General features: G+C 40.7%; 1 protein-coding gene across 24 annotated transcripts in view; it reads right to left on the bottom strand.

Moving 5' to 3' along the window:
* RIMS1 (regulating synaptic membrane exocytosis 1) overlaps window positions 1–25,849 on the bottom strand; it is a 438,679-nt gene that overhangs the window by 278,347 nt on the left and 134,483 nt on the right. For all 24 annotated transcript variants that reach the window (XM_089681365.1, XM_089681367.1, XM_089681368.1 and 21 more), the window contains 2 exons: window positions 12,451–12,794; window positions 2,108–2,964 (listed from right to left, as the gene is read on the bottom strand). In XM_089681365.1, coding sequence (XP_089537491.1) covers window positions 2,108–2,964; window positions 12,451–12,794 — 1,201 coding nt within the window. The remainder of the gene's footprint in view (window positions 1–2,107; window positions 2,965–12,450; window positions 12,795–25,849) is intronic.

The raw sequence follows: 25,849 nt of genomic DNA, 5'->3' as shown, positions 1-25,849 counted from the left end.
TGGCCCTCCCACCCCAGTCCAAGTACTGCTTTGTAAGGAAACATACTGTAGGTGTCAATTAATTCAATAATTACCGCGCTCTAATACTAATTAAAAAAGTGCTCAGTGCTTGAAAAGTAATATAAATAAATCAACAATTGATGATACCTTTAAAAAATTGTAAATACTCCTATATATGTGCCAATTAATAAATCAAATAATAATTCAGGATAAAAATAATATACAAAGTAGGTGTGTTACTGAAAGCAAAATTCAGGTTCATGCACTTGCTTGTGGCTTCCATTTTACCTTAAAGTACAGCTTTAACATCCTAGCCTTCCCAGTCTCAATTGTGTTAGTAATCATTTGAACTGAACAACGTCTTTAACTTACAACCTTTAACTTACAACTTTAATCATGGGGGGGCACAAAAACCAACCTACCTTTTCAGGTGTAAGGTCCACTTTAACCACTTGAGTCCCCAGGCCTTTTTCTCCCTAAATCCCCTTAAGACCTACAGAGTTTTTGTTTCAGCAATGTCTTGGTTATGCACATAATTGTTTTTAGTGTTTTTGCAATCTACAATTGATGGTGTCACACTATATTGATGGTTTGTCTGTAATGCTTCATAAACACAACTAGATAGTCTGGCTGTGAGAAAGCTTTAGACTGCATGCACATTAGACGCTTAAAAATGGCTAAAGAAAACCGCTGGATAAAAATGCTGATATTTAGCCGCTGGTGCCCGTAGCCTTCCTAGCAATCTGATTATGTCAGTATTTCTGTGCTCAAAGTGGTACATTTTTTTTTGCAAGGAAATATGTAGATTTTTATTGTAGCCCTGTAATTTTTAGGAATAACTCACTGAAATCTGTCCGAACAAGAGTCTAGTAAACATCCCGGGTATGTTAAACTTTGAAACACAAAATTATAATTCAATAAATAATCATAAAAAATAATAATATAATAATAATAAATTTAATTCAATAATATAATCAAACCAAAAACACTGAAATTTGAAATATAGCTCCAAGTTCGCACATCACTGAGCAAAGTCGTAAAATCGTTTTCAGTGTCTGATGACGAATTTCCCCACTAATCATTATCACTCAATTCTGCAAGTGGTTCTAATTTACTATCGCTGTTCTCTAGCTGCTCTAAAACCACCGCTTTTGACCTAAAGGGACGCTTTTTGGACGCCATGTACATTTCTCAGTTTCCAGGCAGAAAGAACAGTAAAAATGCAGGCAGGGCACAGGACAAAGCACTAGGGACAAAATGTATGTGAAATTCTTTGATACAGTAATGTTTTACTGTGTTATTTTAGTGTATTTAGTGAATGTCACTTTTTCACATTTTTAAATTTCCCGTCCTGACGTCAAAGGGAACGGAGCCCAGAAGACGGATGCCGGCATCGGCCGGAGGACATTGCCTGGGAAACTGCAGGAGGGACATCGTGGGAGCGCAGGACAAGGTAAGTAAAGATGAAATCCCGGAGCAGCGCTGCAAGGTATTCCTAAGTGTAGCTCAGGTTACCGCTTGTGGTGCTGAAAGTTTACCCCGAGCTACACTCGGGAATACCTCCAGGGAGGTTAACCAGTGAAAAGCTGAATATCAAGGAGCGGATTAGCAAGCTGGCCGCCGCATCCTGAACAACGGATGACTCATCAGCTGTCATTGGGTTTCCCCGCTGACAGCTGAATGTAAACAAAAGAATTGCCGGCAATTAAAACTTCAGAAAAAACCAGCCTGGGGATCAACCCCCGCCCCCAATCCGGCCCCTGGGTCTGGTATGGATTTTGAGGGGAGCCCCACAACAAAATTTAAAAAAAAAAAAAGAGTGGGGGGTCCCCCCAAAATAAATACCAAATCCTTATCCGAGCATGCAGGTGTTCAGGTGGACTTACTTTGGGGGGCATCGTTTTTGTATTTTTAATGAAGGATATAGTTCAAAGTCTAGACTGCAAACAATGGGTAACAATCCCCATGTTAGACATTACCATCATACATAATATTAGTGGGTCATAAGCCCAGGGGTTCAGTGATAGATATGTTTTGAAGGAACCATGCATCCTTCACATAGCAGTTACAAGATAGGAAAAGAAGACATAGAAGAGAATGATCTCACCTTTTTCACTGACACTTTCACTTTCTATTTCCACATCTTCACAACTTGTATATTCTGGTGTTGATGCCCCTTCTTCTTCTGAACTACTCACAGACATTTGTCTCCTTTTTCCACCTCTCTTAGATCGATGGGGCTTTGGTGGGGATGGCCTAACAGATTCAGACTGATCTGAACTAAGTGAATCATTCCTTGACATGGTCTCCATTTTTTCACGGTTTGCTTTTCTCATTAAAAGAGCTGAGCTGGGATCTAACCGACTTTGTTTTTTAAATGAATCATGGTTTTTCAATTCTACGTGCTCTGGGGGCACAGGACTGTGTCTGGGACTTGGGGGGCTGTGATTGGACACTTGTTTGGATTTAGAATTAGGTCCATCACCATTTCTATCAATTGAATATGATTGATGACTTTCCAGAACTGTTCTTTTATCCTGGTTTACAGGTACTTGTGAGTTTTTCCCTAGTTTGTTTTCAGGAACTTCTGCTTCTTCCAGTTCTGCGTGGGGTAGGGAAGCATCACTATGCCTCCTTTCATGCCGTGCCTTTGAAACCTTGGCATGTATACGCATTTGTTGCTCCTCTGGCTGTGGTTTTACAGGATATCTAGCTAAGTTAGGGTCACTCCTATACCGAGTTTGATACTCATCATCCAGTCTTTGCTGATCATCCTCTACATTTGCTCCTTCCTCTAGTTTTTCTGGAATGTCCTGAGAGCGCCCCTTTCCCAATTTTCTAGTCTCTCTCCTTTCTTTATGTTCATCAGGATATGCCTGACCTTGTGGATTTAACTTCTGGGCTCTCTTGCGTTCCCCTTTTAGGACTTTTCCATTCTGTTCTGAAACTGCTACAGTCTTCTTCCTAGAAAGAATTGAACCAACAATTTAATTTTTACAAAAGCACAATTACATTTTATTCCAGTGCATAACTCTATGAGCAGTCATTCTGAGCAGAATTACCAAAGCTTCCTATATCACTTATTATATTGTATCTACTGCAGGATGAAGAAGAATTTGTCACATTTGATCATTTTAGTAGCTTAACTTTTCTATGTTTAGACTTGTTTACTATGTCTAGATGGTAGTACAGATGTCTGAGTAATCTGGTCCAGAAGGATATTTTGTTACCTTTATAGGTGAAAAGAATTTGTCACACTTAAAAGTACTGCTAATCTGCCTCTCCCTTCACCTTTACCCCCCCCCCCCCCCCCGAACCTATTTGATTGTTTTATTTTCTTTGGGAGCTGGTACCTATTTTCTGACAGGTACCTGCTCCCACTTATGCAATTATCACAAGAATTTCATAAGCTTGACACACTTTCCCCACCTACCAGCAACCTTCTTGGACATGTTACACATCCAAAGAGACTGCGGGACCAATTTGAAAGCGCAGAGCAATCTCACACATGTGCAGTGGGGATCCACTGTGAAACAGCAGGTAGTCACAGCCAGAATACAGAAAAATCCTCCTGCGCTAAGAAGGGAAAGTCCACCTACTGGAAGCTGCCAGCACTTAACCTGCTACCCAAACAGTGTGTATAATAATAATGATCAAAATAGTGCAGCGCTCAAAACAATAATGTATATAACAGATGTGCTCACATGCATTAGTGTCACAACAAATACTATTCAAAAATAAATAAGTGAAATTATCTTATCTATCCACGTGCCACTCAATAATGACTCTAATATATTAGTGCCCACATATTCAAAACAAATTTTTTCATAATACCTTATTAGTAACTACCATATAATATAAAACACATACATATACAGTGCTCCAAGTGCAATACCGTGACCACACTTAATATACTACTCAAAAAACTCAAACAAACTAAAATATCCAAAAAAGCTAATATTAGTAAGTCCATGCAATATGTAATCAAAGTGCAAAAAAATCAAAGTGCAAAAAAATGTGTCAACATTCAGTGCTCCAGCACCTCTTCACCTTCTAAGGCTAGATTGCCTCCTCACCTCCTTAATGCGACCCCTAAGGGCCAAACCGCTTTCAGGATCTCTCTGGATCCTTATCCCCTGGCAGTAAACACTTCTCCTCAAGTTGTGGATCCCTTTAGGGGGCTTCCATTACCCCCGATCAGAAATCTCTGGAGAACAATCTCTCACCAACTTTCCATTTAATTCTTGCTGATGGAAGTCTGCAGTTGTGTAGGTCATGAAAAGGCTTTCCCTCTTAGCCCTTGCTGAATTTCTTCAGCAAGGGCTAAGAGGGAAAGCCTTTTCATGACCTACACAACTGCAGACTTCCATCAGCAAGCATTAAATGGAAAGTTGGTGAGTGATTGTTCTCCAGAGGTTTCTGATCGGGGGTAATGGAAGCCCCCTAAAGGGATCCACAACGTGAGGAGAAGTGTTTACTGCCAGGGGATAAGGATCCAGAGAGATCCTGAAAGCGGTTTGGCCCTTAGGGGTCGCATTAAGGAGGTGAGGAGGCAATCTAGCCTTAGAAGGTGAAGAGGTGCTGGAGCACTGAATGTTGACACATTTTTTTGCACTTTGATTTTTTTGCACTTTGATTACATATTGCATGGACTTACTAATATTAGCTTTTTTGGATATTTTAGTTTGTTTGAGTTTTTTGAGTAGTATATTAAGTGTGGTCACGGTATTGCACTTGGAGCACTGTATATGTATGTGTTTTATATTATATGGTAGTTACTAATAAGGTATTATGAAAAAATGTGTTTTGAATATGTGGGCACTAATATGTTAGAGTCATTATTGAGTGGCACGTGGATAGATAAGATAATTTCACTTATTTATTTTTGAATAGTATTTGTTGTGACACTAATGCATGTGAGCACATCTGTTATATACATTATTGTTCTGAGCGCTGCACTATTTTGATCATTAGGTAGTCACAGCCAGTCTCCACAGCGAAGATGGCGGCACAGGGGATCTGAAGACTGGGGATAAACTGGCCCCAGTGAAGACAGTGATGGACTTGTTAGCTGGTGAATGTTTGTTTCTTTAAAGTCAGCAGCTACATTTTTTGTAGTGACTCAATGTGAAATGTCTTTGTAAATGGTAATGCTCAAATGCAATTTTTTTAGTTTAAAGGACTGTAAAAAAAAACATGGCAAGTGCAAACGTTTTATCATCTATTGGTCGGTAACTACAAACATCTCTAATTAATAACAACGTATATATCTTTTTGTAGATTTTCAACAAGATTCAACTTTGGGGACTATGAAGGCCAATATAAAGCCTTAATGACTTTGCTTCTTGAAGTATTTCATTGTTGATAATAACACACATTGGGGTAGAATTACTAAAACGGGGGCACTCAGAATGTGGTACAGCTGTGCATGATAGCCAATCAGCTTCTAACTTCAGTTTGTTCAATTAAGCATTGGCAATAAAACATGGAAGCTGATTGGTTTCTATGCAGAGCTGCACCAGATTTTGTACTCTTCAGTTTTGGTAAATATCCCCCATTGTGCCTTTTTGTAAGCTTCTCTTTCCTTACTGATGGTGGTGGTACATTATTTTCCAGGATATCTTGATGCTTAGTAACAAAAACAGTTGAGTAAAGTCCATGAAACTTTTTTTATTTGCGCTAACATTCAAATTTTCAGTGCAACCTTTCGGGGTGTACCCCCTTCTTCAAAGGTCCAAGCAGTACTGATACAAAATCTAGCAAAATGTTAAGCTGAGCGATTTCTGAGGTTTTGCTAAATATTTGTATAGCAGTATTGCTTGGACCGTAGAACAAGGGGGTACACCCCAAAAGCTTGTCCTGAAAATTTGAATGTTAGTGGAAATTTTAAAAAAGTATCACGTACACTACTAAATTGTTATTGTTGCAATTGCACTTGCTGGCTACCATCACCTCAAGCTTGATGCTTAGTAAGAAACACAGTAATTCTTCTGCAGGAAAATGCAAATTACGGCAAAAGCGCGGTACTGTGGTTGCCACATTTTGCAACGGTTTTGGTATATTTTGCATTTTCCCATGGTTGGCGGTCAAAACTTTCCTATCCTGAACGTGATTCTTCCGTGTTCAGAGAGGCAGGTTTAATCTCACCTAAACGCTGCAGCTCCTAAACTCTGATAAAAGCCTATGTGTACACGGACACATGGAATTGAGTTTAGGAACTTTGGCAAAAAAATGCCAAAAGCTCTTAAACTCGAGTTTAGAAGCTGCTCATGTACATGAAGCCTAAAACCTTCTTAAAACAAAGTATTTGCTTATCTCACTTCCATCACAGATGTATTTACTTTACATTTTAGGATAGCGGCCAGAGCCATCCAAATCACTCTTTTATGCCAAATTTACATCGAGAACCACCTGTGTCAATAAACCCAAAAAGCTTTTTGCGTCATTGCCTCTAACATTATTTTTTCTAACAGTGTGCTCAACCTTTCCTTTACTTCTGTTTTTTTTTCTCCTCCTATATTGTATATTTTATTCCTTGCTAGAAAAGAAAATGTAAACAAAAAGTGTAAGAAAAAAAATAAAATTTAAAAAAACAAAATAGCTGGATCAGGGTTTGATCTAGGTCAGGGTGAGTGTTAGGGTCAAAGTCAAAGGTCTGGGTCAAAGCTCAGGGGCAGTGTGTTTTAGGTAGAATAAAAAAAAACTTTTTTAAACTAGTATCAATCTCAGTGGGCTCAATTAATGAAAGGTATTTTCCTCTTTAACCACTTTACAACCGCGCTATAGCCGAAAGAAGGCTACAGCGCCATTGTCCAGTTCTGGGAAGGCGTCATATGACATCCTCTCAGAACGCACCCCCAGCGGTGCGCATCCGGATCTGTCAGTGATCGCTTTGTCCTACAGACACAGCTGATCATATGACTAGGTAAAAGGTCAATCACAGTGGCTTATTACCACATGATCAGCTGTGTCCAATGACACAGTAGATCACAAAGTAAATACAGTAGCCGGTTATCACCGGTACTTTCCTCACGCTGTCACAGCGTGAGGAAACCGGCAAATGTCACAGAGCAGATCTGCACTGATAATCAGCAGTGCAGGAAGGCACCTATCAGTGCCCAGCAGTGCTACCCACCAGTGCCCCTCAGTGCCACCCATTAATGCACAGCAGTGCCACCCAGAAGTGCTGCCCATCAGTTGCGCCCATCAGTGCCCAGCAGTACCACCCATCAGTGCCGCCAGTCATCGCTGTTAGTCGGTGCTGCCAGTCAGTAGTGCTCATCAGTGCCGCCTATCAGTGCCCATAATTGCTGCATATCAGTGTAGCAGCATGAGTGCCTCCTCATCAATGCCCACCAGTGCCGCCTCATCAGGGCCCATCAGTGCTGCCTATCTGTGCCACCTCATCAGTGCCCATCAGTACTTCCTATCAGTGCAGCCAAATCTATGCATATCAGTGAAGGGGAAAAATTACCTGTTTGCCAAATTCTTGTTTATAGTGCAAAAAACAACCCCAGTGGTGATTAAGTGCCGCCAAAAGAAAGCTCTATCTATCTAAAAAAAAACAGTGTTGCATGACCGCGCAATTGTCATTCAAAGTGTGACAGCACTGAAAGCTGAAAATTGGCCTGGCCAGGAAGGGGGTGAAAGTGCCCGATATACAAGTGGTTAAGGAAATTAACCCCAATGATTCTGTGTTTTTCCATTTTTAGGTTTCTATGCATTATTGTTGAGAGAAGTGATCCAAAAAGGCAGAGACTACCCCAGATTGGCTGTTATATTTTTACATTTCTTGAAAACCACATGCCTGAACCATTACTTATTAAACTCATGCATTTATTTATCTATTTCCTTTAGTGAACTGACTTTAACACTGTTTTATGAGGTATTTACAGAGTGTTTTTGGTTTTTGAGGTAAATACCGCATAAGTTGATAGTGAATTGACATTTTCAGCATTGCATGACATAATTGGAACAAATATGTCACATGATTTAATTATCTCATGCAATATTCTTCATATATGGTAACGCTGTAATCGTCAAGAGCAGAACTTATTTTGGGTTGTTCTTTAGCAGTATGTTATGGTAAACCCAATAAATTTACAGCTAATTTTAAAAATATATATATTTTATACTATTTTGTACCAGTTTCCCTTTGATAAAAAATAAAACAAACAAAAAACAGGAACTATTTATTACAATTCACCAACCAAATGAAAGGCAAATTGGCCTAAAAAAAACAAGGTATATTTCTTCTGGATACACTAATTACAAACACATGTCACAGTTGCAAAATTGTGTTCAGGCATTTGTTTCACATTTGGGTTAAATATACATTTAAAGACCAGTTTGATAATAATGACATGTGACATGTGACCAGAGTACAGTGCAGTGTGGTGTAAGCTCTGGAAATCACATGACCACAATGTACAGTAATTTAGAAAAGGTATTTCACATTATTTTTATAATGAGATCTACAGATTGATGTTTACATGGATCCAAACTGGTTAACATGGGTTTGTTTACACTTTAACCTTCCTGCTGGTCCTTTACAGTGATATGAGGGTTTTCCTTTTATACTGGCACAGATATTCCAACGAAGATTTTTCTTGGTCTACTTGTTCTTGTTTAATGGTCTTGCTGGTCTTTGGCAGATCTATTAACCTCTGTTTTTTATTGACTTTTCAAATAGTGGAAACTGCAAGTATATCTTTTGGCTATTGAATGTAAAAAAACGACATCATAAGAAATTTCAGAGGTTGTAGAATATATTAAAGTGTTACTAAACCCAGAACCCTGCATCCACTATATCTGGTCTCCCACAGTACACACAACATGGAAGTGCAATTATTTTAGTAAATATAAACTGCTAAATACATTTTCCCATCAGCAGTTAGAGCAGTCTTGTGACTTAGATAAGTGTCCAGCTGAGCACTGGTTAAAGCTTGTAGGAGGAGTTTTCTTTCTGCTCTAGGAGGATGGAAATCCCCTGACCCTCTGTCTGGACAGTGCTGATTGGCCCTATGCTAATCACATGCACTCTCCCAAGAAAAAAAAACCTCTCTAACAATACACACCAAACTGAGCATGTGCATGCCTACAGTTCAGTCTGGAGATAAGAGGTGGTCACTTGAAAAATGGGGGGGGGGGGAACAGAGAATAAAGTATCAAACAGCCTTTTTACACAATGAAGAGGATTAACCCTTTATGTTGTACAGTGACTATAACAAGCATGCTTTACTGCATATAGAGACTAATTTTACTGTTGTGGATTTGGTAACACTTTAAGGTCTGGAATTGTGCTTACTCAGCTGAGAACACATGTTCTCACACACTGAGATGCATGCAAATAAAAAGTACAGTAACTTCACTTTTGTTGAGAAACAAATCTCCTTTTGGTAATCAATCAGCTTGCTATGGGGACACCTGCTGCTGTGTGTATCTATTCACACATGGAGCCGTGGCTCAACCCCGACCCCTCTCTCTTCTCATTGGCTCCTTGGCTGTGATTGACAGCAGTGGGAGCCAATGGTTCCTGCTTCTGTTTCAGCCAATGAAGAGAGGCACACATCGCTGAATTGAGAGGGGGCTTAGGCGAGCCTGTACAACCACTTTAACCCTTAAGGAGTACCTAAACAAAACTAAAATTGCTATTACAGGGGGTGCCAAAATCTTGACTTGTATTGTAGTACAATCTTTTGAGAAAATCAGTGAGCCAATCACACAAACAGGAAATTACATTTTTGGAGGAAATGTGTACACAAACAGTGTACAGAACACCTCCAGGTTGCCATATTGCATTGCACATTACAGAAAATTACAGTGGCTAAAGATTGAACAGGAAAGGTAATGAGTATTGTAACAATTGTATAGAGTATGCTATAATGTTCTTTTTTTTGGTATATTTCTTTTCCATGAAACTAGAGTTACCCTTGAAATTCTGGGACCTTGCAAAAAACACTGGTAGATCAGCACATGCCACATTTTCTGCACATCAAATATGAAAATAAATCAAAATAAATAATCCCCTTATTGTCCTTTAATTCCAGCCACAATTCTAAAGTTCATTCATGCTTTTATATTTTCTTCACAACACCTTCCCCACATATAATGTTAAACGTTTTCAGTGCAATACGATCCTCCAAATGACCACTTCTTGTACTCCTCCAAAAGGGGGACTTCTGTACAACTCCACCCTTAGTGAGAAATCCAGTAATTAGAACACTGCTTATACCCTCTGCTGAACCTGCTAGAAGTGCACAGAAAAACGTGAGCGTTCTTAATTGTTTGATAAAAGCGGTTTTATTTTTGGAGTACCATATGGTCCTATATATATTTTTATATTGACCTATCATGGAGGGAGAAGATAACAGGAGGAAACTATTGTAATTTGGGATAGAAGGGAAAGACACCGAGGGTATTTTTTTTAATATATAGTTACATAGTAGGTAAGGTTGAATAAAGACACTAGTCCATCCAATTCAACGTGTGTGAGTGTGTGCGTGTGTTTATGTCACTACCATTTCCCATATCCCTGTATATTGTGCTTACTGAGATGCTCATCTAAAAAATAATTTTATGATCCACACTCCCCGCTGACACCACTGACTGTGGGAGGGAGTTCCACATCCTTACCACTCTAACAGTAAAGAACCCTTTCACAGTTTAGGGTTATACTCCTTCTCCAAAATTATTGGGTGGCCACATGTCTTCTTAAGAGATCTGAGACGGAATAATTTACTCCCTCTGTCAGAATCACCTTTTAGGCATTGGTATATTGCTAGTATACCACCTCTTAAGGGCATACTCTTCAAGCAGAATATGTTTAATGTTTGCAGTTGTTCCTTGTAACTGAGATCCTCCAGCTCCTTTAATAGCTTTGTTGTCCTTCTCTGGACTCTCTCCAGCTCATCCTTTTGGTGGACTGGTGACCAGAACTGAACAGCATACATAAGAGGTGGCCACACTAGAGTTTTGTAAAGTGGTAGAATTAGTTTTATCTCTTGAGTAAATACTCTTTTTTTTATCCATGTAATAGCCCAGGGGTATCCAAAGTTTCTAAACAAAAGGGCCAGTTTAAAGTCCTTCAGACTTTAGGGGGGGCAAGACCTTGGCCATTGGGAGTAGAAATTGTCCTGGAGTCGGTGTGAGTAAACAATGCATCTTTGGCAATAGGGGAAGAAATAGTTCACCATCGTTGGTGTCAGTGGAAAAAACAGTGCCCCATTGTTGGTATCAGTGGGAGAAATAGTAGCCCATTGTTGGTGTCCATGGGAGTAAAAGCACCCAATTGTTGGTGTCAGTGGGAGGAATAGTGCCCAGTTGTGGTTACTGAAAAGAATAGTGCCCCATTGTAATTGGAAGGAATAGAGCCCCATCGTTGGTGGCGGTAGAAGGAATACTACCCCATTGTTGTCAGTGGAAGGAATTGTGCCCTATTGTTAGTGTCAGTGGGAGGAATAGTGTCTTGCATCAGTGGGAGGAAAAGTGATCCAAGGGCCACAAAAATGCAAGGAAAGGGCTACATCTGGACCCTTGGTCGCAGTTTGGAGACTGCAGTAGAAACCCATCCCTTACATTTATTGGGGTGTTCTAGTAAAGTTGCTGTATTCTGTTGTGAAGTTATTACCCTGCTTAGCTTTGTATCATCAGCAAACACTGAGATTGAATATTTTCACTTTCATCTTATTTTTTATTTAATTTTTATATTTCTTATGTGCTTATGATTATTTTTTAATATGTGTATGGTATTGGTATTAGTGGGTAAGCACTGCACTATATAGGTCTAAACAAAATCACTGTTGGTTATACAACTGATGATGCTGGCAGCTTTAATGAGTTTTCTAAATTTTCTTAGTAAGTTAGTACTGCAGATTTCTTTTTTTTTTAATCAGAAGCCAAATTTTGAGTATTTTTTCCATCATGTTAAATTAACTAAATAAACAGCAATTGTGTATTCACATGTGCAGAAACATGTCATATTTAATTATACAATGTATCAGATTTCCATTGTTTTCCATGTCCTAAAAAAAGGTAAGGAATAGACAAAGTGATTTAGTTGGTCTTTTCTGTCAACTGTATACATGCAAACATTGGTGGTTCTCTTATTCTCATAAAGGGAGTCCACCTTCTGACTAAAGAACTAGAGTAAAGAAAGTGAAAAATCCTTCCTTCCAACTTTAATAAAGTATATAAAATTAACTTAAAAGGTCCCAAAAAAATTAAACAATTAGTCAGTCTTTGCTTTAGGGAAACATAACGCAGTTTGGCTTTTTATTATATATATATTTACTATATGTTAAATTAGCATACAATATCTAGAAATACTCTCTCCAGATAATATTCCATTTTTCAGTGCTGGAATGTAAAGATTGTTGCAACATCTGATTTTGTACTGTATAGAAAATAAACTGTTGTACAACTACAAATGGATTACTTTTTCTGCCTTACCTGTCTCGTGGTGGTTCACTTCTCGACCTTGATGAAGTCTTCTGATCTTGCACTGCAGATGGTAGTGACGGTTCTGAACCTTTACTCCTATCAGATTGTAAACTAGTTGTTGAGGTGTCTTGGGAACCAGCTGTTGCAGCAGTACTTAAAGGAGTTTGAGATCTAGATCTCTCTTGAAGTCTTGCTTTCTTTTCTCTTGGTGCATCAGAGCCAGCACCAGTACCAGTATCACTTAGTGTTCCATCTTGGCTTGCTGGCTGCTGTGTCCCACTTCCAAAAAACCATGCACCTGATTTTGTAAGGATTTCTTGTTGTTTTCGGCACAGATTGCAAACCCACATAACCTAATTAAAAAGAAAAGGGGGAGAATACTATAAGTCACACTATGAAATAGGCAGTATTTTAATGTTCACATTAGGAATGTAGACCCATTTTCTTTATATTACGTGAAAACATTTTACAAATTGGTCCCTACATTTCACTTTAGGTTACAGCATGCATGGACCCACTATGTTTTAAGACTAATATATATCACTGCCCAAATAGCATTGCTTAAACATCATATAGCACATTTCCTAGGAACTACCATAACCCAATCTTTAATTTCAAACTCTGATACACAATTGCAATTACAGCTGCGATATCACCAGTTGATAGAGAAGTATGTCCACAGCTATATGTCCACAGCTATTGCCCACTGTCAATTGATGTGGCAGAGCCGCTCCAGGCTCTGTTAGGATGCTGACCATATTGTCAGTATCCACCCTGCTGCCTGAATGACAGTTGACTCTGCCTTTCAGCATGCAACCCAGAGCCAGTGCCCCTCCACAGACCGGCACTGCAGTTACTGAGATTGTTGACAGTCACTGCTCTATATTCAGAGCAGACTGAGAACTGAGTGATCAGCGGTTCTTGGGCTCAAAGCTGATGTGGGACAACTAGTGGCATAGTGTTTTTTTCTTACCCCCATACTTCTTTCAGTTTCTAGAAATCCTCTAAACATATTTTGTGGAGCAAAAAAATATTTTCTTTTGTACCCAAAAAAGTGCCATGGTTCTGACAAACACACCACAATTCTGTAATATGGATTTCCTGTAAAACTATCCAATAAAGTATAACAGATTTCTGAAAACGGTATGCTCTCTGACATAACGTATACAGTACTGAACAAGATATGAGCTCAAGTCTTAATAGAGAAGTTGGGGTTTATAAAAAAAAATTATACTAACCTAGGGGGATGCAGCATCAATCCGATGCTGCATATGTCCCCTGCCGGCTCTGCACTATGAACTTAGCAATCAAACACCACTGATGGCTCAGTTCTCCCCTCTGCTCTGAGCAGACAGCCAGTGACTGTCATTTATCGCTGTCTGCTCTGCCCTTTCAACCCTCACTGGAGCGCCAGACTGTAGAAGGGGCGGGAGTGGCTGTCTCAATGGCTCGCTGAGAGTCTGACCCAGCTGCTGGTCCAGGAATCTGGGTGTAACCAGACTGTAAAGTTGGGATCTATCCAGAGCCTGGAGTGGCTGAGTGATGTCAGCCAACAGTGGGCGTTAGCCTGCTGTCGGCTGAAAACAGGTCACAGGAGTGCAGAATGAACTTCACTCCTGTGATCCATAAGAGAAGGGCCAAAAAGCTTTGTCCATACTTCTCCTTTAAGTTCATATAATGGGATATGGTACCAGCTATTTTATAGTGGCCATGAGATATAATGTATTGTACAGTCCACAGAGGTAAGCAAGATACAACAAATGCTTTGATGAAGAATCAACAGTGATCTTTCTTTTAAACATGCTAGAAAATCTATAAACCAGTGGAGCAGTTCTTTATTCATTTCTGACACTACAGTACAACAAGCTAAAAAGATACTTTGCAAAGTAAACACAACATTTTAGATGCCTATTAAGCAAGACAAACCTGAATGTTTGCCTAACATTCTTGTTACAATAATTTGTCCGAAAGCATAACTGTACCCTCTAGAGCAGTGGTTCTCAACTTGTGGGTCACGACCCCTTTGGGGGTCGAACAACCCTTTCACAGGGGTCGCCTAAGACCATCGGAAAACACATATTTCCGATGTGAAAGAGCAGCTACTGTGTAGAAAGCAGCTGCTGTGTTGAAAGCAGCTACTCTGTTAAAAGTAGCTACTGTGTTGAAAGCAGCAGTATTGAAGGTAAAACAACACTTCATGAATTATAATTACTGGATAAATAACTTTATGGTTGGGGGTCACCACAACATGAGGAACTGTATTAAAGGGTCGCGGCATTAGGAAGGTTGAGTACCACTGCTCTAGAGCAAAGGTGTCCAACCCGTGGCCCAAGACGTCTATGAAAGAACCTTAACACAAAATCGCAAACTTACTTAAATATGTTGGGTTTTCTTCTTGGAATTTTTTGTGAAAATGCATTTACACTTATTGAATACATGTGGCCAAAGAAAAAACTGACAGTATCTCTTTACTGGACTTTTATAAGCTTTATCTCAAGTCTCCTACTTTTCACAATCATGCCTTATTCATGTCATCAGTTTTTGGCAGCACCTATATTTGTGAGCAACTGCTTTCAAGGATGAAGCACATGAAGGGTAAAATTACAACCAAAATATCTGATGAGCTCCTTGAGAATTCTTTGGGAACTGCTACTACATACATCGAACCAGATAACAATGCTTTAGTTTATCAAAACCAGGGTCAAATAACGCACTAGTTTTATGTTGCCTTCTTTTACTTTTATAATAAAAAATATTTTAAAAAATTAAGTTGTATTACTCAGATACAGTGGGGATCGAAAGTTTGGGCACCCCAGCTAAAAATTTGTATTAATGTGCATAAAGAAGCCAAGGAAAGATGGAAAAATCTCCAAAAGGCATCAAATTACAGATTAGACATTCTTATAATATGTCAACAAAAGTTAGATTTTATTTCCATCATTTACACTTTCAAAATAACAGAAAACAAAAAAATGGCGTCTGCAAAAGTTTGGGCACCCTGCAGAGTTAATATCTTGTACTGCCCCCTTTGGCAAGTATCACAGCTTGTAAACGCTTTTTGTAGCCAGCCAAGAGTCTTTCAATTCTTCTTTGAGGTATCTTTGCCCATTCTTCCTTACAAAAGTCTTCCAGTTCTTTGAGATTTCTGGGCTGTCTGTCACGCACTGCTCTTTTAAGGTCTATCCACAGATTTTCAATTATGTTGAGGTCAGGAGATTGTGAAGGCCATGGCAAAACCTTCAGTTTACGCCTCTTGATGTAATCCCCCGTGGATTTCGAGGTGTGTTTAGGATCATTATCCATTTGTAGAAGCCATCCTCTCTTTAACTTCAGCTTTTTCACAGATGGCATCAAGTTACCATCCAAAATTTGCTGAAATTTTATTGAATCCATTTTTCCTTCTACTCGTGAGATGTTCCCTGTGCCACTGGCTGCAACACAACCCCAAAGCATGATTGATCCAACCCCATGCTTAACAGTTGGACAGAGGTTCTTTTCATTAAATTCTGTACCCCTTCTTCTCCAAACGTACCTTTGCTCATTCCGGCCAAAAAGTTCAATTTTAACCTCATCGGTCCACAGAACTTGTTTCCAAAATGCATCAGGCTTGTCTATATGTTCATTTGCAAAGTTCAAACGATGATTTTTGTGGTGAGGACGTAGAAGAGGTTTTCTTCTGATGACTCTTCCATGAAGACCATATTTGTACAAGTATCTCTTTATAGTGGAATAGTGTACCACAACTCCAGTGTCTGCCAGATCTTTCTGGAGGGATCGTGCAGTCAAACGTGGGTTTTGAATTGTTTTTCTCACAATCCTGCGAGCTGTTCTGTCTGATATTTTTCTTGGTCTTCCAGATCTTGCTTTAACTTCCACTGTTCCTGATGACTGCCATTTCTTAAATTACATTCCGAACAGAGGATATTGACATCTGAAAACGCTTTGCTATCTTCTTATAGCCTTCTCCAGCTTTGTGAGCGTCAACTATTTTCAGTTTCAGTTTTCTAGACAACTGCTTAGAAGAACCCATGGTGCTGATTGTTGGGGCAAGGTCAGATGAGTCTGGGCATTTAAAACCTTTGAGATTGACATCACCTGGTCTTCCCAGACGATGACTGAGAACAATCCATGACACTGGCAGGTCTCAGCTTGGCAAAGGGGGCAGTGCATGCTATAAATTCTGCAGGGTGCCCAAACTTTTGCAGACGCCATTTTTTTGTTTTCTGTTATTTTGAAAGTGTAAATGATGGAAATAAAATCTAACTTTTGTTGACATATTATAAGAATGTCGAATCTGTAATTTGATGCCTTTTGGAGATTTTTCCATCTTTCCTTGGCTTCTTTATGCACATTAATACAAATTTTTAGCTGGGGTGCCCAAACTTTCGATCCCTACTGTAGGTACATTATCTATATCAACGATCGTTAACTTGTGATTTGCCTGACCTTCTGCTCATCAGCTATCTTTGTTGTTAGTGTATTTGATATGTGGTCCAAGAAAATTCCTCTTCTTCCAATGTGGCCCAAAAAAGTCAAAAGGTTGGACAACCCTGGCCTAGAGTATTAAAAGTATAAATAGCTATGCAAGCTTGAAGGATACAGAGATGGTTTATCACAGCTATCTAATCTCAGCCCTTTTGTTAAATTTGCAAATTTGTAAATGTCCTCAGTGATTACACAGATCTGTGCAGAGACTGGCTTGTGGCCACCTTCCTCAAGAGTCCAATGTCACAAATATTCCCCTTTACTCCTTTTTGCTTAAGGAGGAGGGATATGTCAGAGTATAACACCATTATGCTGCTTTTGCTTCTCTCCTCCAACCTGTACTAATGTAAAGACTCTTGCAATGTACAGAAAACTTAGCAAAACAGAATATACAGTACATAGTAACACTCAGAGATGAGTATGGGACAGTGACAGATAAGTGAACAATATAATTACTTATGTTTATCAATACCTGACTACAATTCTTTAAAGCAGAAAGATTTGGTCAAATTAAACAACAACTTAAACTAAAAAGATTTTTTTCTTTTGCACTACAAGACATTTGGACAGGAGTCTTGCTAATGTTTCATGAAATAGTATATGTTGTAATGTCATTGTTATAGCCACTTCTTGTTCGTACTTTGTGCATTGCAAGGGCTGATGATAGTATGCTGCAGATCAATAATGACTACACTTAAAAAGTACCTCTACACTGATTTTTAACTTTTAAATAGCCATACCAGCAAAAGGGGCAAGCCTGACGTGATCCACGCACATCACTAATTTACTAGCAGACATATCAGTCTGGATGTCACACCACTTCCTCAAACTCAATCTATCCAAAACCGACCTCATAATATTTTCTCCCCCGCATGATTCTTCTGACTCCACATGCCAAAGGTGTTAGGCGTTATCCTGGACTCTGAACTATCCTTTCAGCCCCATGGGAACGATAGACACCTATTAGCAAAAGTATGCAGGAATAGGATGCACCCCCTGCCACGCCCCCTTAAAGGATAATTATACCAAAAGCACAAGTGCTTTTTTTTGTCACTACTACATTTTATTTATTGGCATTGAAAATTTACAAATGTAGCAATTTAGAAATTGAACGAAAGGTTTAGCACTGGAAAACACTTTTTGAAAGCTAAAAAATGCATTTTATGTACCACCATAGAGACCAGTTCGAAATGAGGGACAAATGAGTAGAAATAAGGGACAGAGGGGCTTTATTCCACATCAGGGACTGTCCCTCGAAATCAGGGACAGTTGGGAGTTATGTATTAGTGAACGTGGATTTACTAAACATTCACTGTTCACATTCTACAGTTAAAGCTCATTTGGCCATAATTCTATTCCAAGTCACAGCAGTGCCCTTTTTCTGCACTCACTGATGGCTGATGTCACAGAGCCATTCCAAGCTCTAGAAGGATCCTGACTTTAAGGTCAGAATCCACTCACATGCCTGAGAAGCAGTTAGCTTGACCTCTCAGTGCATCACTGAGAGCCTGAGCCAGCCGCTCTTGCCTTCTCCACAGTCCAGTGCTCCAGAGAGCACTGGAGGGGCAAAGCTGAGAGCCGATGAGTAACGGTCACCGCTCTCTGTCAGTGAGCAACGAGTGGTCATGTGATTGATCAGTTCTCGGTCTTAGGGCCTGTGGAGGACAGCTGCAGCAGATATAGGTTGAGCTCACTTCCTCTTTAATGACTGCAATTTAAAACACATTTTTTTTCTTGCAATCCCTCACTTCCTCTTTAATGACTGCAATTTAAAACACGAGCCTAGCAGATTCCCCTGCAGTGAATGTTTGGTGAATGTCACATTCACCACTTTATAAATGTCCCTAAGTACAAAGTGTTTTCCTAGAAAGTAGGACATTTTACTGCAAAACCCAGTTCAGCATATGTTTAATATATACATTTATATATCTATATGCACTGTGTAAAACAGACATGTTTTGCATCTAGGTCAAATATCTTCTAAAAATACATGGTATTTTAATCCTGCTTGGATTGCAGATGTCGAAGTCAGCACAAGAATACTGATCATATGCATTCCTGTTAATAATTTAGTTGTTACGTTTTCATTACGAATTATAGGAATATAACATTTTATTAAATTGTATATAAATCTTAAAATTTTTTTTGTGAAAAAAAATTTCCTGCCATGCTGTCTTCACAGTAGTTACACTGCTTTAAAATCTCACTGCTGCTCTTTCTTAATATACCACCTCCACATAACACCTAATCTAGGCTTATAGCATCTTCCTCTCACTGGGTGACACCAGGCCATAAGCATGCTCAGTGTTGACATTGGAGGGTACTCATTCCCACCTGGAACTACAAGCCAATGTGCTAACACATGTCTCAATGACAAGTACCACTTTGTAGTGTACAGTGGGCAACACTATATCACAGCTTCCTCATGCTAAAAGTGGAAAAAAAACTAAAATGACACCCAAATCTATCTTTCTACCCCTCAGCTCACTCTATCAGTCTCCACACACATCACTAATTTACTAGCAGACATATCAGTCTGGATGTCACACCACTTCTTCAAACTCAATCTATCCAAAACCGAACTCATAATATTTCCTCCCCCACATGACTCTTCCCCTGACTCCACATGCCAAAAGGTATTAGGCATTATCCTGGACTCTAAACTATACTTTTGGCCCCAAATCCATTCACTGACCAAAGCTTGCCGCCTCAGCCTACGCAACATCCCCACAATGCGCCCCTTCCTAACCAATGACCTCACAAAGTTTCTAATTCACTCCCTAGTCATCTCCTGCCTTGACTCCCTCCTCATTGACTTACCTCTACATAAGCTATCCACTCTTCAGTCCATCATGAATGCTGCTGCCAGACTCATCCACCTTACCAACCGTTCAGTGTCCACTACCCCCATCCACTGGCTTTCGCTCACCCAATGAATTAAATTCAAAACATTAACAACTTACAAAGTCATCCACAACTTGGCCCCTAGCTATATCACTAACCTAGTCTCAGAATACCAACTAAATTGTTCTCTTCGCTTCTCCCAAGACCTCCTGCTCTCTAGCTCCCTTGTCAGCTCCTCCCATGCTTGCCTCCAGGACTTTTCCCAAGTTTCTCCCATCCTTTGGAAATCTCTATCTCAATTTGTCTGACTGTCTTCGACAATAAGACATGCTGCCATATCTGCCTGCTCATGGTCTCCAACTGAATGTACACTGCACATGCGCAGCTCATCATGCATTCCTGACACACTCCAGCTGTGCCAGAATAACTGACTCCCACACCACCCTTGGGCTAACCAAAAGGCACCTGAAGAAAACCCAGGGAGAAAAGATGACAGCGGCTGGTGAGGGATGTAACCATCTCATTTCTGAAAGGTGAAGGTATTTTCCAGAGTTTACTTCCACTTTAAGCCTGCCTACTCAATGACATGATTGACAGCACTTCCCGTCTTTGGGATCACATCTCACCTGCATATTGAGTCCACATCTGAGCAGTATGCAAGGAATGCTGGGAAATGTAGCTGTGTGGGCTAAGAAAAAGTGCATAGCACAGATGCCCATAAATGGAAGTAGCGGAAATTACATACACGGAGGCAGGTTTTCGGTCATCAAGAAAAGCATTTTTGCAAAAGTAGATAAAAATAATCCTTCTTTTGAGACACGCATTAAAAAGATCGGACAATTTATAGGAGAGAGTTTAGTTCTATATTTTTAAAAACAATCCATCTTGAACTTAGTAGAACCATTTTTAGTAGATTCACTAAGAGACAGTTCACACCATGAATTGCACCTGTGGAATTTACATGCGATCAAAGTGCAGTGTGATTTCATCCCATTGTTTTGAATGGGCTTAAATTACACCGCATTAAAAGTAGTACATACACTACTTCAGGCATGTCAAAAGTCCGGCCCGTGGGCCATTTACGGCCCGAGGGTCGGTTTAATACGGCCCTCCATGTCAGTGTGTCTTATGGAGCGAATATGGAGCGGCCGGTCCGGTATTTCCACCGTGGCCATGTCAGAATACTGGGCCGGCCGCTCAGCTCTGCAGCGGGACCTTACCTGTTCCTCTATCCAGCGGCGCGCTGTCTTCCCGGCTTCTGTAGTGTGGGCGCTGGGCATGACAGCCGGGTGCCAAGTGCACATGCGCAAGAAGCAGTGCTTTTTGTGAATGGTAAGGCGGTACCTGGGACACATGACATATCCCAGAAGCAATCACAAAGCGCAAGTGCTTCTCGCTCATGCGCACTGGGCACCCGGCTGTCATGCCGAGCGCCATTACAGAAGCAGGGAAGACAGCGCGCGGCTGGATCGAGGAACAGGTAAGATCAAAGAACAACTGCGGAAGTAAGAGCGGGTACCTGTCAAATTCAGGTACCCGCTCCCCACCTCCCCAAAGGTCAGCAGTCATCTGTACTGTCCGCAGTCTCTGGTCATCCCTGTGCTGTCCGCAGTCTCTGGTCATCCCTCTGCTGTCCGCAGTCTCTGGTCATCCCTGTGCTGTCCGCAGTCTCTGGTCATCCCTGTGCTGTCCGCAGTCTCTGGTCATCCCTGTGCTGTCCGCAGTCTCTGGTCATCTCCTGTACTGTGTCTGCAGTCCATTAGTTCAGAATTTTTTTTTTCCTGTTTTCTGCCTCTAAAACCTAGGTGCGTCTTATGGTCAGGTGCGTCTTATACGGCGAAAAATATGGTAACTTGGCATAAAATAATTTATTTGCATTTAATTGTAATGGTTCAAAGAATGTTTGGAAAAATGTTCGGCCCTCCACCGTGTTCACTTCATCCAATCTGGCCCTCTTTGAAAAAAGTTTGGACACCCCTGCACTACTTGTATAAAATGCAGCACTTACGGAAAACATGGTACTACTGTACCATGTGATGCAGTGTAGGCAAATGCACAGCGTTTGCGACCTGCATTTGGGGTGTTGTTAATAGTAAAGCTTCGTACCAGCAGCAATTTCTGCCCTCTACTCCCTCTGCAGAAGTTAAATTACCAGAGAGATGGTCTTCCAATACACTGAGTTGTCTAACCAGTTTTGCACCAGCAGAGAATGAGCAATAACCTCTCAGTGACCATTCTGCAGTATATGTGCATTAACCGACCAGTGGCCAATCTACATTGTATGTTGCATTAGCCTCTCAATCACAAGTTTCAGTGAAAGAAACAGTTACCTTCAAGTGATCTGTCTAGTGCAGGGTTTCTCAACTATGGTTCCTCCAAAGGTTACTAAGGGTTCCTTGAGCAGTTAGCAGATTCTGCCTCCCACTGACACAATTGATTTTTTAAGGTATCTAAAGGAATAATTCTTTCCAAAAACCACAAGTGTAAGAGCCGTTCATATACATGCGGATTGGCATGTATGACATGACATCTGAAATACCATTGTTACCTATGATGCCTGTTCACACACAGTTGTGTTCAAAATAATAGCAGTGTGTTGAAAAAAGTGAATAAAGCTCAAAATCCTTCTAATAGCTTTTATTTCCATACACACAAATGCATTGGGAACACTACACATTCTATTCCAAATCAAAACATGAAGAAAAATATATAAAATGTGTGTTGTTCCTCTAAAAAAATTGAAGAAAAGTGAATATTAGACTGTTAAAAAAGAAGCAGTGTTTGTATTCTTCTTTACAAACTCAAACATTCACTATATAAACTGAAAAATGTTTGAAGATTTTGCTTTCCTTTGAATCACTTAATGAATATTTAGTTGTATAAGCACTGTTTCTGAGAACTGCTGTACATCTGTGTTGCATGGAGTCAACCAACTTCTGGTACTTGTGAACAGGTATTCCAGCCCAGGATGATTGGACTACATTCCACAGTTCTTCTCTAATTCTTGGTTTTGCCTCAGAAACTGCATGTTTGATGTCACCCCACAAGTTTTCTATTGGATTAAGATCCGGGGATTGGGCTGGCCACTCCATAACGTCAATCTTGTTGGTCTGGAACCAAGATGTTGGACGTTTACTGGTGTGTTTGGAGTCGTTGTCTTGTTGGAACACCCATTTCAAGGGCATTTCCTTTTCAGCATAAGGCAGCATGACCTCTTCAAGTATTCTGATGTATTCAAACTGATCCATGATCCTTGGTATGCGATAAATAGGCCCAACACTGTAGTATGAGAAACATCCCCATATCATGATGCTTGCGCAACCATGCTTCACTGTCTTCACAGTGTACTGTGGCTTGAATTCAGTGTTTGGGGGTCGTCTGACAAACTGTCTCCGGACACTAGACCCAAAAAGAACAATCTTACTTTCATCAGTCCACAAAATGTTGCGCCATTTCTCTTTAGGCCAGTCAATGTGCTCTTTGGCAAATTGTAACCTCTTCAGCACATATCTTTTTTCCAACAGTGGAACTTTGCGGGGGCTTCTTGCAGATAGCTTGGTTTCACATAGGCGTCTTCTAATTGTAACAGTGCTCACAGGTAACTTTAGACCTTCTTTGATCTTCCAAAAGATTTGGACTCAATGACACATTGCCAGCTCATAACCTGATACTCTTCTCCTGCACATACTCCTCCTTCTATAATACTCTTTTACAAACACTACTCCTTGTCATACCTCAGGACTTCTCTACTACACATACTGCCCATTTTCATATCTTCCATACCCCTCTCCTGCACATATGTTTCTCCTGTAATACCCTCCAGACTTTTATCCTGCACATAATTCCCCCCCTAACGCCCTCTGCATTCCTCTTCTGCACATATTGCCTGCTGCCATTCACTGCAAACTCTCCTACTGTATATATTGTCCCTGTCACACTTTTCCTTCCTGACCCCCACATACAATGTATATCACCCCTGGGATACACTTGTCTCCCACCTCCCATCATACAATTTGCAATCCATTTCTGTGCATACTGCCTGCTGTCACACCCTCCTACATATACTGTCTGCTGTTTTACCCTGTGCACTCCTCCCATAATACTGACCCCTGTTATACCTTCTTCAATGCCTCCGTTAAACATACCGCCCGCTGTCATACTCTCCACACCCCTCTCCTACACATACTGCCTGCTGTCATACCCTCCACACACCTCTCCTGCACATACTGCCCGCTGTCATACTCCCCACACCCTTCTCCTACACATACTGCCTGCTGTCATACCCTCCACAGACCTCTCCTGCACATACTGCCCATTGTCATACCCTCCACACACCTCTCCTGCACGTACTGCCCATTGTCATACCCTCCACACACCTCTTCTGCACATACTGCCCATTGTCATACCCTCCTGGCAGCTGGCTCTACTCCTGCACATACTGACCGCTGTCATACCCTCCACACACCTCTCCTGCACATACTACTCGCTGTCATACCCTCCACACACCTCTCCTACACATACTGCCCACTGTCATACCCTCCACACACCTCTTCTGCACATACTGCCCGCTGTCATACCCTCCACACACCTCTCCTGCACATACTGCCCGCTGTTATACTCTCCACACCCCTCTCCTGCACATACTGCCCGCTGTCATACCCTCCACACACCTCTCCTGCACATACTGCCCGCTGTCATACTCCCCACACCCTTCTCCTACACATACTGCCCACTGTCATACCCTCCACACACCTCTCCTGCACATACTGCCCATTGTCATACCCTCTACACACCTCTCCTGCACATACTGCCCATTGTCATATCCTCCTGGCAGCTGGCTCTACTCCTGAACATACTGACCGCTGTCATACCCTCCACACACCTCTCCTGCACATACTGCCCGCTGTCATACCATCCTGGCAGCTAGCTCTACTCCTGCACATACTGAACGCTGTCATACCCTCCACACACCTCTCCTGCATATACTACCCGCTGTCATACCCTCCACACACCTCTCCTAGACATACTGCCCACTGTCATACCCTCCACACACCTCTTCTGCACATACTGCTTGCTGTCATACCCTCCACACACCTCTCCTGCACATACTGCCTGCTGTCATAGCATCCTGGAAGCTGGCTCTACTCCTGCACATACTGACCCATGTCATACCCTCCTCACTCATGCTACCTGTTGTCATACCATCCAGACTCCTCTCCCATATATAATTCCCCCCACCCAACCTCCCCCATAATACCCTATGTGCACACACATACACACATTCACTCAGGTTGAACTGATGTATTTCTTCAACTTTTCCAACTATGTAACTATACTGCTTGCCATGATATTCTCTGATTTCTCTCCTGTCTATACTGACCGCTAAGACACCCAACCTTTACCCCTTTACCACTTCAGAACAGGTACAGTACATCTTTTCTGGTTAGAATATTAAGGACATCAGGGGGACACAGCGAAGAAGAAAAATGCCTCATTCAAGTGGGCGATAAAGTGTTTCAGACACAAATCATTGCTCAGCACTTTCACACGTGTCAGAGTTCATATTACACACTCATTTCATCTTGGGGGTGAATACAAATGTCATTTATGCCCATGTGACATATGTATACATTAGTAGAAGGAAGCACTTCAGTGCATTTTTTTTATTTGCAAATACTAATCCAAACATTATTATATATTGTGACATTTCAACAATACGTCAAGTTACAATACGTTTGTGAAAAGTTAATCAAAATCACTTGCTTGTTTTTATTATTTATTGTTAAACACTTTTGCTTAGCATGCAAAATGCCTTGGTGTGTTGAATACACTGAAACTGAATGCGACGAGGACTGTCCAAAATGTTTACCCTTCAAAGCATTTACTTCTACTGAATTTAAGCTTGCTGTTACAACACCAATAAAGGCTAAATGCAAGTTAAATTTAACCAAAAAAATCTACCAATACTATTTAGACAAAGTATGTAAAAGACCTAGAATTTTTTTTTCCAGGAAACCTTTGTACACACTTGAAATCTATAATTTCAGTAAAAATACACGTTTTTCAGTACATACAAAAA

The sequence above is a fragment of the Staurois parvus genome, unplaced genomic scaffold (genome assembly GCF_062004578.1).
Source record: "Staurois parvus isolate SC_StPar_1 unplaced genomic scaffold, SC_StPar_1.0 ptg000264l, whole genome shotgun sequence".
NCBI classification, from domain to species: Eukaryota; Metazoa; Chordata; class Amphibia; order Anura; family Ranidae; genus Staurois; species Staurois parvus.
Note: the sequence above shows the minus strand (reverse complement) of the source record. Positions and strands in the feature narration are given on the sequence as shown.